At 36.9% G+C, this 14,088-nt stretch overlaps 3 protein-coding genes across 7 annotated transcripts; 1 reads left to right on the forward strand and 2 right to left on the reverse strand.

The window, feature by feature from the left end:
- Positions 1 to 674: 674 nt before the first annotated feature.
- Positions 675 to 7,834, reverse strand: LOC112711787 (uncharacterized). Its single transcript, XM_025764502.3, has 3 exons — positions 6,740 to 7,834; positions 4,488 to 4,795; positions 675 to 1,454 (listed from the first exon to the last, which is right to left on the reverse strand). The coding sequence occupies exons 1-3, from the start codon at positions 7,564 to 7,566 to the stop codon at positions 1,096 to 1,098; spliced, it is 1,494 nt and encodes a 497-aa protein (XP_025620287.1). The 5' UTR covers positions 7,567 to 7,834; the 3' UTR covers positions 675 to 1,095.
- LOC112711790 (photosystem II D1 precursor processing protein PSB27-H2, chloroplastic) lies at positions 7,765 to 9,318 on the forward strand. Of its 4 annotated transcripts, none has more exons than XM_025764505.3 (4): positions 7,765 to 7,882; positions 8,138 to 8,321; positions 8,405 to 8,817; positions 8,984 to 9,318. In XM_025764505.3, exons 2-4 carry the CDS (start codon positions 8,240 to 8,242, stop codon positions 9,119 to 9,121), a joined length of 633 nt encoding a protein of 210 aa, XP_025620290.1. In that variant the 5' UTR covers positions 7,765 to 7,882; positions 8,138 to 8,239; the 3' UTR covers positions 9,122 to 9,318. The 4 variants fall into 4 exon arrangements, with proteins under 4 accessions (XP_025620290.1, XP_025620291.1, XP_025620292.1 ...); XM_025764506.3 differs by having other exon boundaries at positions 8,447 to 8,817; XM_025764507.3 differs by having other exon boundaries at positions 7,777 to 7,882; positions 8,421 to 8,817.
- A 206-nt stretch (positions 9,319 to 9,524) lies between these two features.
- LOC112711789 (imidazoleglycerol-phosphate dehydratase, chloroplastic) lies at positions 9,525 to 12,557 on the reverse strand. Of its 2 annotated transcripts, none has more exons than XM_025764504.3 (8): positions 12,157 to 12,557; positions 11,935 to 12,059; positions 11,589 to 11,693; positions 11,271 to 11,363; positions 10,730 to 10,804; positions 10,476 to 10,538; positions 10,050 to 10,159; positions 9,525 to 9,770 (listed from the first exon to the last, which is right to left on the reverse strand). In XM_025764504.3, the coding sequence occupies exons 1-8, from the start codon at positions 12,389 to 12,391 to the stop codon at positions 9,743 to 9,745; spliced, it is 834 nt and encodes a 277-aa protein (XP_025620289.1). In that variant the 5' UTR covers positions 12,392 to 12,557; the 3' UTR covers positions 9,525 to 9,742. The 2 variants fall into 2 exon arrangements, with proteins under 2 accessions (XP_025620289.1, XP_025620288.1); XM_025764503.3 differs by having other exon boundaries at positions 10,050 to 10,186; positions 12,157 to 12,547.
- Positions 12,558 to 14,088: the final 1,531 nt, after the last annotated feature.

The following is a 14,088-nucleotide window of genomic DNA, read 5'->3' on the forward strand; positions in this document are numbered from 1 at the left end:
CCAAGTCCATCTCCGATGTAGGGGAACAAGTAACCCAGATTGGCTAATTGGACTCCTTAGGAATATAAATTACAAACAGTAGTGAGATATTAAAATGCTGTTTCGTCTTTCATCCACAAAAAACAATAACCCTTCTCTTGTGGTGATGATCCTTCTCTACACCAATCACTGTTGTTCATAGACTAAAATAATCTTCCTACCCATTATCTACGTGTGTGTAATTTGCTGTTCCATAAGCACCATGTGGCAATAATTGGGTTACACGGAAAACCAATAAAAACCACTCAAGCTTTTCGCACACCACTTGATGTAGACGAGTAATAAGCATGCATGGAACACCACAACATGCAGTGATCTTGGTATAATCCTTTAACACATTTGAACAGATTATATAAAGGCGACTCTAATAACAGCCACAGAATCCAAAAAAAAAAAAAAAGAAAGAAAAATCCTTTTATACATTGGATTCATCTAGGGAAAGCTTAGAATGCAAAACTAGACTACAAGTATCATTTATCATCATCATCATCATCATCATCATCGCCAGTGTATACTCCCAATGCCACGTCCAAGAATTTGAAGGAAAAATTAAAATTAAATTATAAATCAACTAGGGTTAAGGTGATTAGAGGGATTCATGCAAGCAAATCAACTAGAAATTGGCTGGGAAATCATAGCTAATAATTTCCATGACATTATGACCAAAAAGGGTAACAAACGAAAGCAAACAGTTCCCGTCCAACATGGGGAAAAGATAGGACAATACTAAGTCTAAAAATTCCGAACATTTGACTTAAATTTGAGTGCATTCCACGGTGTCAAATGGTGAAAAGGCAAACACATCTTCCTAAATCCTAATGCTTCAATAGTATTAAGAATATACCACCGGGAACTAAATAAAAAATGATGGCAACTTGGCATCCTATTGCAGCCTTGAAGCCTTGAAAAACGATCAATACAACATAACATAACATTCAGCTTTTATCATCTTCAAGAATCAGGACTAATTATCATTCAACTGGAAAGACTTTTTCCAGAAGAAGCCACAATTCTTTCATTCAAGTGCACTGCTATTCCATGTATAATTCATAGAAACTACACGGATTGTTTGTATTCTCTCCTGCTCTCTATGACTGCCTTCTTCCTTGTGTCAAAATCAACTTTGTCAAGATCAAAAGCAGTTCCTAGATAGCCATACAACACCCTCCTTTTATCTCCTTTTTTCTCATCCACCTTTACAAGGTTTGGATTGTTCTCATCCTCCTTCCCAAATGTTATGACAGGCTGTACACGGGCCCAATCTTTGCGCCCATGCTTTTCCTTCTCAAAGTGTTCTGCAAGCTGCGTGGCCCCCTTAAGGCCTGATTGATCCCCAGTAAATTTAACCAGTGTTATGCCCAAATGACCATCTCTTCCGTATAATGACTTTGATTTGCCACTCACACATCCAAGCTCTGGAAAATTATGCATGAATATCAGATGGAAGATATATATTTTCAAAAGTTCACTATCAAATATTTGACTGATGATTCCCACAACCCAATGATTCAGCTAGCTTTTCCTAAGTTATTGGCGGTTACATCAAACCGAAAGTTGAAAGAATGACAACAGCAATGGCCAAAAAATGTTGCTATTCCAAGCAACTTGCATCATTGAGTAGACTTTAGCCCAACATAATGGTCTGTTTATTAAGGAAAACTATCGGAGAGACGCTGGTGGAAGGAATAAACGAGGGAAGCAAAAGGAGTAAAGGAGGAAAACTGTGGGAGATACTAAATCATGCTATGACTAGATGATAAAGAGAATGTACTACAACTTACAAGGAAAATGCAGATTTTTTTCTACCTTCAACAAATTTCCATCCACCAGTGTCCCCATTAGGACAAATATCAAGATATATAACATGACTAAAACATAGGACTGTAAACAGGTATAAACCAATTATAGCTCGCATGCTACTCAAAACATCTAAATAATACCAGGTAAGCACTACGATAAAATTAGGTCAGAGTCACTAAAATCAGCTGAAATCAAAAGCTACTGGTATGTAGAGGGTTTAACAGATCCCAGATCCCATGATTAGGGGATTTAATAAAGGGAATAACTAAATAAGAAATCAACAATCCCCCAAGAGGGAGAAAACAAATATGCAAAAGACAAAATTCCCATTTCACTCATCAAAGAGGAGAAAATTAATTTAATACAGTCAGGTCAGGCAGAATGCAAGAATGAGCAAAACAATACCTGCTCTACTTGCATTATTAGGATTCACGACAATCACAAGAATTAAAAAAAAAAAAACAGGTCAGAAAGCCTATAATTCAGATCACTTCCTTCTTGCCATTAATTAAAATCAAGGCAAGAGTATGATATTGAATAGATATAAAATTCACAAAATATATAGCCTCAATGCTATGAATCAACTGGAATAATGTATTAAATACTACCACATTATCGCCAATGTTCACCAACTTGGTTGGATGTAATATCAACGTCATCAAAATGTCTGTCCACTTTTAATTTATTGACGATCATCTATAATCCAAATAAGGGATCAGGTAGTTCCTTCAATTATTATATATCACTCCATTTTCTTTCCACCATCCATATCTATTGTAAAAGCCACACTGTCTACAAATTTTACATCAGATTCGGCCACATGCCACTGATGCCAGAAGTCATCTGCTTAAAATTCAAGGGCAGCAAATTGCAGATGACACAAGTGGACACTGCTATTCTGGAAATTTATATAAACATTTTACAAAAAGGCTTGCACAATTGTACAATTCTTAATCATCAAATGAGCAAATCAAATCCAGCTAAGCACCATCTGGAGGACTGGCATAGTCGTATTGCTTCTACATCTCTCATTTCAAGATTGATCTTATTGAGGAGCTTAATCCTAAATTTCTAACAGTGCAAGGACTACTGTCAAAGTGCCCAATAAAAGGACTATCATTCTATTGAGATGCATTCATCCTATCAGTGCAAAATCAACATTTCTGACTACAACCCCCATAAAGTTAGTATTTTGATTAATTATAGAGAAATTGAGCTATTACCTAATGTACTAAAATGATTCTAATGACTACAATCCATCTACTCTACTAAAAGTGAAATGTATGAACAAATCATCATATATGTCAAATTTTCCAAATACTTATCAAAGTAAATAAGGGGTAAAGTAGAATGAAACTTCAAAATTGTAAAAGCCAGTACACAAATACTGCTAGAGGTCACAAGTTAGTGTTTGTGTAAATTATGCTTCAGTCATTGAGACTGTAAGAGCATATAATTAAAGGAAAGCATGTCAAGAAGACATTGAAACTTGCAAAATCAAGATCAACTCTTACAGAGTAGTTCAAAGAAGTAATAAACGAAAATTGGACAATATAAACAGCTTCAAAAAAGCTGATTTACATTATTGTATTCTAAACCTAAATCAGTCCCTTGACTTGTAACCGTGAATGCAGATGAGTAGCACAATGAAAGAGAATTGATGAAAGGTCAAACAAAATGAACCAGCCTTTCATAAGAATAAATGGGACATAAAAGAGTATTAATGAAAGGTCAAACAAAATGATCCATCCTTGCATAAGAACAAATTGGTTACCTCAACAACAAAACCAGAGCAAGAACGCAAAACGTATAATACAGGTCAACTCCATCCAAAGTGAAAAAATAGTAATCAAATGAAAGAAATAAGCTTGGAGAAATAACTCCAAGAACTCTTAAAAGAACAGAAACTATTTTGGACTCACAATTCCTCATAATCTGGAAGTTGCACGCATGAACAAAACAAAAAATATAAAGTGAAAAGCAGAAAATATTAAAACAACTATACTAGTCAAGTTATAAAGCAACCATAACAAGTAATTACACCAGAGTCGTAACAATCACCACCAGGCTTTATACCACTAGATGGGAAAGAAGGTTATATGCACAGAATTCCAGCTACACCGGACTTCCTATCAAATATTGAAATGGACGGATATACAAAGCCAATATTGGCTTACCAGCTACATAATGCAACAAACAAACAAATAAGACAGTTTAAGAATATAGTCCAAGCAACAAGGGGGCATAGATAAACAAAAAGTAAATCTTAGCCCTCTGAAGACGCTGATTGGCAACCATTTCAAAAGCTAGATGTAACTCTACTCTCTATTGTGTCAAAGATGGTTTAAGTGGTCTAATTTCAAAGCTAGATGTAACTTTCTCAAAGTTGGTCTAATTTCAACTTAAAGCAACTACCAAATCAAACTGATCTCTTATCTCATTAGTCTATAATGAGATAATGCCATAAGAGTCTTTTAATAAAGATCTGGCTAACCAAGACATATTGGGGAAGATCACGGAGGATTTCTAGCAGAAACTGCTATAAGTGAGCATGCATGCATGCAAGGCAGATTTATCTGAACTACTCAGGCTTTTTAAGAGAGTAATTATAAGAGAAGATAAAAAAAGAATGGAGGGGAACAATCTACCTCTAATTATATTGTCCATTGTTTTGTTTCCCAAACCCTCCATACGACCTTCTTTATTTTTTCCAGTATTTGTGTTATGAATAATCACCAGTGGCGGCCACATGATCAGATCATCCTGATTTGCTGCTGCTTCATCAGCAGAAAGAAACTGATATGCTTTTGAGTTATCAGGAGGCTTTGAGTAGTTCCAACCCATTAAGACACACAGAGCTTTGTGTAACCCCAAATGATCAACACGCAAATCAGCAGTATCTGAGTTGTAAGTGTGCATAATGAGAGCATGAGTATCTGGAAAATCTTTAGCTGACCTGAAAGTTGGCATATCAAGGGCATTGAAGAATATATTTCAGGTTTCATACCATAACCTGTAACTTACAAAAGGAAAACTAATACAGAACCATTGAACACCTAAAATTTACAGCTAACAAAGATCTAGTTGTGCTAAGGCAAACAGAGAATCTACGTCCTAAGTTACATTAGGGCATCATGGAACCAAAACAATTGTGTTGAAATCTCCGCAATTCGGTATCATAACATGGTCAAGTAATGAACTATTATAGGTACCTAAGTTTCGTTTGTCAAGGATATATAGCCCAAAATACAGATGACCTTAAAATTGAAAACATTTTATGGCATCCATTGTCCTTCCCAAATCATGAGTTGCAAAGGCATAGTATGTATACAAAAATAATAAGTATTTTATTGTAGATGATTATACAGATATTCATACTCTAATGAAGCTCTCACTTTAAGGATATCGAATGAGGTTTCTAATCTGTAACAAATTATCCACAATTCAGAGGTATTCACAAAACACAACAATAGAGAAGTAATGTGCTTAAGCCCATTAACAGGAAGGAGGTAAGCTTCACACGGAACAGAAAGTCTAAAAGGGACTTCAAATATGCAGATCAATTATCGGTTTTGAAACAAATAAAAGGTGAGCAACTCCATAACTCTCATCTGAGATATCCGTGATCCCTTTTTTTTTTTTCCGCGCGCGCGCGCCGGGGGGGGGGGGGGTAGAGCAGACATAGTCACAAGAGCTGGTAACCAACACAACAGTTCTCATATCATAACGACACCCAACTACATTGAACAAGGAAGGCTACACTACTTCTATAGGTTAGAAATTGATGGCAGGGTCAGCAAATTCATAAATCAAGGAAAAAGTACAACATTAGAAGAAAAAAGAAAAGGTGAACATAGCAGCATTGCTATATTAGAAGCCATAAAGGGCTGCAACCATTGCTAAGAGGCATTGAATAAGAGATCCAATGCAAAACAACTCCTCAAAAAGTTTTGCAAGGCCAGGTTAGAAAACATAAAAACTCTAGCCATGGCAGAACACAAAAGAGCTCCAATGAATGACGACTCTAGCAAAAGATAGCCAGTCACCAAAAGCATTAAATTACATAAAAATCATCAGTGTGGCATATAAACTACAGACAGACAGCAACCATAACATTAATAGTATATCTCTTGAAAGAATCGAGTTCTTCGATCCATTAATCCTACAGAATCATCAACTAACTACATATGAACTAAGTAAGGTTTGCAAACACTGCTTGCCTGACAAAACCCAATATTTTTAATGCAGAGGCTATAGCAACAGCAGAAAAATATAAGCTCTAGTTCAACATGGATGCTACTGCTTACTTATGGAAATAACTCCCTATAAAGATTAAACAAAACTGAAATGCTGTTAACCTGAAGAAAGGCAATTAAATCCCACTACATAGCTAAGCGGACTAAGCTGAAAAACGTTACAGAGCAAGCAAAGCTGCTTTTTCTACAACTAAAGGTGATTCATTTCTTAAGAAGTTAGAACTTAGAACTAATGACATCCCAAAAAATCAATACTTCCTTTGTTTTCTCCTATGCCTAAGCTAAAAGGGTAGTCAAAGTTGGCTTAAGACATAGAGGTGAGGCATCAGAAGGGGTCAGAATCTCTTGCTAGCTTAAAGGCATGCCTTTCTACTTCAGGCAAGGCATACCACTGGAGCCTTGGTAATATAATCTACCAAAACAACCCATATGCTGATCAATTTTCTAACTTGCTAAGCATGCTAAAAAAATTATTGAAAAAAAAAAGACATAAAAGAAAAAGACCTTTAACATACTTTTTGCATCCTAGCATCAGTCTTTGGCCTTGATGCTATCTTAATTTGCTTTTAATGCTATAAACAAATTGCAAGCATAAAAGTATATAAGTAACAAGCAAAATCTCAGCTAAATCATTTCTACGAAACCTGCCACAAGCAATGCACTGAATTCGCCCTTGCTTTCCATCTTCCAAGTAAGACTTCTTCTGGCTGGGGTTCTCGTTAATCAATCTAACGAAATGAAGAAACGCCTTCTTCAAATTTTCCTGACCAACCTGCTGGTGGTGCTTCACACCCAAACCACCACCACCAGCAACAACCCCATCAACCCTTATCTGCTTATTAGGCCTCAATTCACTGGGACCAGCAGCAGAAAACCCATTATTGAGATTCGCGTTCCGCAAGAGCTGCTCCCTTTGCCTGGCGAGCTCGTCCCGTCCGCCGCCACCATCCTCGTCACCAAACTTCCTCTTCCCGGAAGCTTCTGGGGGCAGGTTCCGGTAATCAGGGTGCCTAGGGCGGTCGAATCGAGAGGAGGGGCTAGGGAACCGGTTATCAAATGGAGCTCCGCCGGCGGAAGGGAGGTCAATGGGGGGCCGAGCTGGAGGGAGGTGGTGGTAATCGGGTGGGAGGGCGAAGTAGGATCGGACGCTGCCGTCGGCAAGGACGATGGTACGGCGCTCCAGCATGTGGAATCCGTAGGCCGGGGGAGGGGGCGGAGGGAGGGCGGGAGGCTCCGGGAAAGGGATTAGGAGTGGGTGATCAGAGGAAGGGCGTTTGTTAGGGCTAGGATTATGATTATGGTTAGGGTTAGGGTTGCTTGGTTTGGTTTTAGGGGAGGGTTTGGGATTCTTGGGATCGTTATTCGGTTGGGGATCCGCCGGAGATTTAACATTGTTGGCGTTGGATTCCCAACGGGATTTGCGGTGGGAGGAGGAGGAGGGCGGAGGCTTGGGGTGGTTACCGCCGGCCATCCCTATCCGGCTGTCGCTATCGACACTAGTCTTTGTTGCCAAGAGCAGATGCAAGCCAAGTATTTGCCGTTAAAGTCAGGATTCTTGCATCAACTTTTCTGAGTCTCTGTATTTAAAGGAAGAAGGAAACAATGGTGAGTGGTGAAAACCGAAAAGTAAAAAGGTAAAATTTGTTATTAAGAAAAGGTTTGGGTACGTTATGTAAAATTGGAAACATATGATGTAATGACCATTTTGACCTTGTCGCTTTGGATAAGCCATCTGTTATGGTTAGTGCAAAGTGCAAACCAATGAAGTTGAGGCAGAGAGATTTTGGGTAAGACATTCTCGTTTCTTCCAAATCCAAAGTTGTAGGCTTCATTCTTTTTACGTCAACATCTCGTGTTCCATTCTCCCTTTCAATTTTTTGCTGTCAATTCAGATGGGCTTCTGTTTTCAGTTCCTCTCTAATGTTTTCATTTTTTCAGCATTATAAGTTCTACTTAATGTCTTAAAATACATGATTATCAATCATTTAGTGTAGTACAAAGTAGATGAAACTTATGAATTTCATTGTCATGACTCAACCAAGGTGAAATGCTATGCTTCGCTAGCAAGATTGTAAGATACCATTGCAGCCTTGTGTATTCGGTGGATGTAGCTTAACATTTCTGAGATTTATTTACAAAGGAGGATGGCAATTATCCTTGCAGCAACCATGTGTTCCATTACAAGTTTCAAACCAGCTCAAGGAATCAAAACATTTGATTTTGAGGGTATGTGTGTGCTAAAAATTCAACAACATAATTGCACTTAGCAATAGGTCATTCATTTATTGACAGCTTCTACAATATAACAGATAAAGTGCAATCCAGGTCTAATATTGCACTGCCTCCTTCAGAACCTTTGTCGAGTCGCAGGCAGCTTATAGTCGGTGCTGGCGCTTCATTGGTTCCCACGGCGTGTTGTTATGGTTTATCTCCATCAATGGGGTGGGCAGAAGAGAAATCATCTGACAAAGAGGATGATGATAACAAAGGGATTGTTGGGGACATCACATCATTATTTGATCCTAATGAGAAAACAAAGAAAGGGAAGGTGTTGCCAAAGGCTTACTTAAAGTCAGCAAGAGAGGTTGTGAAAACACTGCGTGAATCTTTGAATGAACCACCTGATGACATTGCCAAATTTAGAAGAACTGCAGACTCAGCAAAAGAGTCAATTAGAGAGTATTTGGGGAGTTGGAGGGGGAAGCAGACTGTTGTTCAAGAAGTATATACTTTCTTTCAACTCTAAGTACATTTTATTACATGTCTTGTATAAAAGTAGATCCTTCGTTAATAAGATTATGCATCCCAAATTATTACACAAAAAACAAGTTATTCTATTACTGCTTGTTATCAAATATATCATCATGTTTTGGGTTGATTGCTTGCAGGAATCATACGTTATGCTGGAGAAGGCAATTAGATCTTTGGCGAATTTTTACTCAAAGGCAGGGCCATCTGCACCATTGCCGGAGGAGGTTAAGTCTGAGATATTGGACTACCTAAACATTGCTGAGGAATTTTTGTAGACCATTGTTCAACAAATCACACCGTTTCGAGGCACAGCATCTTATGATATATAGTATTTACTTTGAGAATCACTAGATGATAATATAGTCAAACATAAAAAAAATTATCTAATTATCAATTTCATATAAGATAACTGCAATCTGCATGTAAATTGTCACTTTAATTTTATACCTTTATGAGAGGTGTTATTTAGATATCTGATGATTGTTATTGTTCTTTGTTAAGATTAACATTTACAGTTACTAAGGTAGGGGAAAAAATAGAATCAATTTCATGTCCCTTTTTGTTTCCTTATACCTAGACCTTGTCTTTAGCACGACATGCTTGATTTCTTAGATTCAAATCAAAAGGTTTTTCAATGGATACAGAATGACAGACAAAGGAGTATGCTGCAAGCACTAGTTAAGAAAAGCAATACAAGAAGAATTTTATTTCTATCTCCAAGAGTAAATGGGTGCTACAATATGGTTTACAGAGGCCAGTAACTTTTATGACAAATACAGGCACACAGCACTGGTGCTTATCATCTCTGACATCTATTCTAAGCACCTTCATTTTGGATGAAAGTGTGTGAAGAACTATGGAAGTCCGCTTATGTAGATAGTAGGAGCTCAATCCAATTAACTTCTTGACAAAACTCCTTTTGAACTGCATATATAAAAAGGAGGCATAATGAAATATTTAACAAGTAAATTTGATATAATCTCATTTAGATATAAAACATAAACTGTACGATTGATCAGAGAACTGAGAACATATTTTTAATTAGACCCTTAATACTTTACCAACTTTCTCGCTTTAGAGGAGTATGATCATTTTATGAAAGGACGAGGCAAAAAAATGTGAACAATTTCTAAATTCCAGCAGAGTTATATAGTGGATAAATAAGATATTCATAGAATAAAATTAGGTTCAAAGATATCAGACCTTGGTATTGTTCCACGGCGACGTGGATCGTACTCTGTTGCTTGTCGAAGAGCCCTAGCAAAAGCTTTGAAGGTTGCCTCAATAATATGATGGGAGTTTTTTCCAGCAAGCTGTTCACAGAGGAATACATATGTATTCTGTTAACAGGTTGTTAGACTTGTAATAAAAGAACACCAACTAGAAAAAGAATAAAACCAGAGAAATTTGAAGTTTGAAAATGTACTCAACAAACGAAGATTATAGAAAGAGCCATGAGGCAAAAAGAACCTATATTTTCTAACCCATGTAGCTAAGGACTAATTGAGAGGCCTAGCCGCCTAGTACAACATCTATAATAATTATACTTCTGTGACAATATGCAGAACTATACTTCCAAATGCAATTTCTATAGCTGATTAAAATGACCAAGAGCCGAGGTCTCAATACCTGCCGAATGTGAAGTGTCATGCCAGAAGTATTCACCAAGGACTGGAAGAAATGCTCCACCAACTACATACAGGATACCAAGAGTACTCATCAATAAAGAATAGAAATAAAGGGAAAAGTATGGCCAACAGCAAATACAATAAGAGTGTCACATTAAAATAGATCTATGCTGGAAAAATTAGGGGCTCAGCAGTCTAAAGCTTATTCAATAAAATTCTAAGCTCTGATGAAATAATCAAATGAAAGTGCACTACCTGAGCATCATATGTCCCAACCCTCTGGGTAGGGATATCCAAATTATAACTTAAATGTGGCCGGCCAGATAAATCCTGGACAAGGTTAGGAAGAAGGATGTAAGTATTAAGAACAAGCAAAATTTTTTGAGAAAAATAAGCTTACAACAAATGGGAACATAATTCACACTTGAAATTTCTAATTACAATTCAGTAGCCTTGTATGCATTTATTGCTTGAGAATGCATGAGCCTCAATACAAAAACTAACTGAACTTCAATAGTCCCAAATTATTTTTATGTACATTAATCAGCATAATAATATCGGATCATTGAATTTGCAAATGTAATACCAAACCTACTCCAATTATCATATGCCTAAGCAAGGAAAAAATCACACCTTCTCCCCTAATAATAAGAAACAACTAAGCATTGTCCCACTATATGGGATCGATACATGGATTAACATCAATGTGTTCTATAATGAAATCCTATTCACACCATTTAAATTTAAACTTTGACTAATGTCTAATGATCATTTCTGCAATTGGTATGCGAATTACCAGTGAAACGTGTATTAATGCTTCATCAAGTGGTGCAGAGAAGTCACCAAACCGATTAATACCCTTCCTATCACCAAGAGCCTGTAGCAAAGCCTGAAGATGGAGTAATAGACAACACTTAGATTAAACATAATAGTTAAATGCAACTATCATTTTTTTTTTAAAAGTGCATAATTATAAACTAACTATTATAAGGTAAGAAACTGAGAACTAACATCTATACTGTTGCCAAATATCATATAATGAAGCATGTTACAGTTTCTAGGAACAGACCAAAAAAAATGAAAACACAGTTCATGTAGCTGGTGTTTGCAGTACCGTTCCAATAGCAAGAGCAACATCTTCATTTGTGTGATGATCATCAATATGTGTGTCACCTGTAGCCTTGACATGAACGTCGAACAACCCATGTGAAGCAAGTTGCTGAAAAAGCACAAGTCATAACCATGTTTAGTTCATGTGACTCATTTTTAGCAGCCATGATTTTTATTTCCAAGTTAGAAGGATGCCAACTTGCATCTGGATAAAATCAATTATGAAATTTAGAACAAAACTTTATCAACAGTTCTTGAAGCTGTGAGCTAACAAGAAGTGTGCTAGAGCAGTAACTGAAACTTCAAATAACATTCTACCAAAGAAGCAAACATAAATTCAAATTACTGACATCTAGCATATGATCAAGGAAGGGAATTCCAGTACTACTATCAGCAACTCCACAACCATCCAGGTTTATTTTGACTGAGACATTAGTCTCCTTAGTGACCCTTTTCACCTCACCTGTTCTAGCACCTGAAAATGATGAATTAAGACATTCAAACTCATTGGAAAGCCACCATTTGAGGAGAGAAAAAGGTAAAAGGAAGAAAGCTTGAGGTTTTGCGTTGACCTGAGTCAACTGGCAAAGCTGATGTAGCTGGAGAGTTGTTGTCTCTCACCAAAGCAGCACAAGAGACGTTTATGAGAGGGTCCATTCGGGTGAGACTGCGGTGATTCACTGAAAAGATTGAAGCTTTGGAATGTAGGGATGTTGGGTTCAGCGTCCTCTGAAAAAACCTAACCCTAGATTTGAGAAACAGGGATGATGGGCATTTTGGAAGACATGGAGGTGCAGACAGCTCCATTCAGATTTCAGAGGACGGAGAAAATCGCAATTTTCAAATCGTGATTTTTCATTTTTCAATATTTATTCACTGAGTTCCTCTGTATGCAAGAGGATTTCCAGTTTTCCACTTGTCATCATTACAGTATCCTATATCAATTAATTATGCATTGAATGATTTATTCATTAAAATAAGAGTTCTACTAAATAGCGTCCTTAATAATTTATTGGGAATTTTAATTTTAAAAGAAAGAATTAAAATTTCTAATTCATATATATCCATTTTAATCCTCAAAGAATTTTAGATTGGATACTTTAGTCCTCAACTAAAATTAATTATTCGATTGGTCTTTAATAATTAATTCCGTAAGACACTTAGGTCATTTATTCCGTTAACTCTAATAGAAGACAAAATAGTCCATGACACTGTTCTCTCTCAATTTCCATCATATCTCGCATAACACTAGCAGTCTAACATTGTAACTTCAAATTACACAATGCACACTCTATAAATTTAATGTTCACAAAAAAAAATCATCAACTTATTCTCAACTAATTTGAAACTAATGCCTATGTCTCTCAACTAGCTATCGTCTTCGATGGATTCCATGAATCTAGACAGCAAGTCTGATTTGTTAAAGACCCGTCCTAGTCGTTGCTATCTCCCTCCTCCTCTACCCTATCATCTCCATGACCACATTGTTCACCACTCTGATCGCTTCCTTCAGCTTCTTCTCCGAACCAATGTTCAGTAATCGCTTCAGTTTCCATATGAGCGGCAACGACGACATTGCTCGTTGTACTGATAGTTTGGATGCGAGGTCGAAACTGTCTGCCAACTTGGATTCTGGAAAAGAAGAAATGAAGCACTTGGTGTCTAATTCAAATGAGAATCTGTATATGATGTCGAAGGAGAATCTTCTCATAATGTCATAATGTCCAATAATCTATATTACTTGCCGGAGAATGGAGAAAGGCGTGCCCTTTGACTAGTTGTGGAACTTGGTCTTGAGGATGTTGTGGACGTGTCGGGGTTGGAGGTGATGTTATCGAAGACATGGAAGTGGATGCTTTTGTTGGATGAAGTGCAGAGGAGGTGAATTTTCCAGTCACAAAGATTTAGGAAGTGTGTGGTCCATGACATGTTGAGGTAGGTGCGACACGTATGACAATTACACCATAGCTTAATCTTAGAGCTAAAAAGGAGGAAGGAAAAGATGGAAAAGAAGACTCTGAAGGTGAAGAAGGAGAGTATGAATGTTAGGGTTATGCGAGATATGATAAAAATTGGGGAAAAACAGTGTCATTTTCGAATGAAGGAATCAGAGATCATTTTGGCCATTATTAGAGTTGACAGGGACCATTTTGTCCCCTGTTAGAGTTGTCAAGGACTATTTTATCCTCCGTTAAAATTAACGGAGTAAAGAACCTAAGTGACTGACGGAATTAATTGTTAAGGACCAATCGAGTAATTAATTTTAGTTAGGGACTAAAGTGTCCGGTCTAAAATTTTTTGAGGATCAAAATGGATATATACTCTTAAAAATATTTTAGATTATTCCTTACAAACATAGATTAGGTAAAGCCTTAAAATGACAAATTTATTTGTGTCATTATAGTATTTTAAGACTTTTTTAATTTTTTTTTTTGAGAAAATAATAAATAAGTCTTTGACTTTCCATACTTATCTATAAAGTTGCATATTTGAATCCTATTTTT

This window comes from Arachis hypogaea, chromosome 9 (genome assembly GCF_003086295.3).
Source record: "Arachis hypogaea cultivar Tifrunner chromosome 9, arahy.Tifrunner.gnm2.J5K5, whole genome shotgun sequence".
Taxonomy (NCBI): domain Eukaryota; kingdom Viridiplantae; phylum Streptophyta; class Magnoliopsida; order Fabales; family Fabaceae; genus Arachis; species Arachis hypogaea.

Excerpts from the sequence above, each read along its gene's own strand:
- LOC112711787 (XM_025764502.3), bottom strand. The coding sequence starts at position 7,566 with ATGGCCGGCGGTAACCACCCCAAGCCTCCGCCCTCCTCCTCCTCCCAC. Across the intron at positions 4,796-6,739 it reads CAGTGCATTGCTTGTGGCAG|GTCAGCTAAAGATTTTCCAG; the intron begins GTTTCGTAGAAA and ends GCCAACTTTCAG. Across the intron at positions 1,455-4,487 it reads AATGGACAATATAATTAGAG|AGCTTGGATGTGTGAGTGGC; the intron begins GTAGATTGTTCC and ends ATAATTTTCCAG.
- LOC112711790 (XM_025764505.3), top strand. The coding sequence starts at position 8,240 with ATGGCAATTATCCTTGCAGCAACCATGTGTTCCATTACAAGTTTCAAA. Across the intron at positions 8,322-8,404 it reads CAAAACATTTGATTTTGAGG|ATAAAGTGCAATCCAGGTCT; the intron begins GTATGTGTGTGC and ends ACAATATAACAG. Across the intron at positions 8,818-8,983 it reads AGCAGACTGTTGTTCAAGAA|GAATCATACGTTATGCTGGA; the intron begins GTATATACTTTC and ends GATTGCTTGCAG.
- LOC112711789 (XM_025764503.3), bottom strand. The coding sequence starts at position 12,391 with ATGGAGCTGTCTGCACCTCCATGTCTTCCAAAATGCCCATCATCCCTG. Across the intron at positions 12,060-12,156 it reads AGCTTTGCCAGTTGACTCAG|GTGCTAGAACAGGTGAGGTG; the intron begins GTCAACGCAAAA and ends CATCATTTTCAG. Across the intron at positions 10,805-11,270 it reads CATTAATACACGTTTCACTG|GATTTATCTGGCCGGCCACA; the intron begins GTAATTCGCATA and ends AACCTTGTCCAG.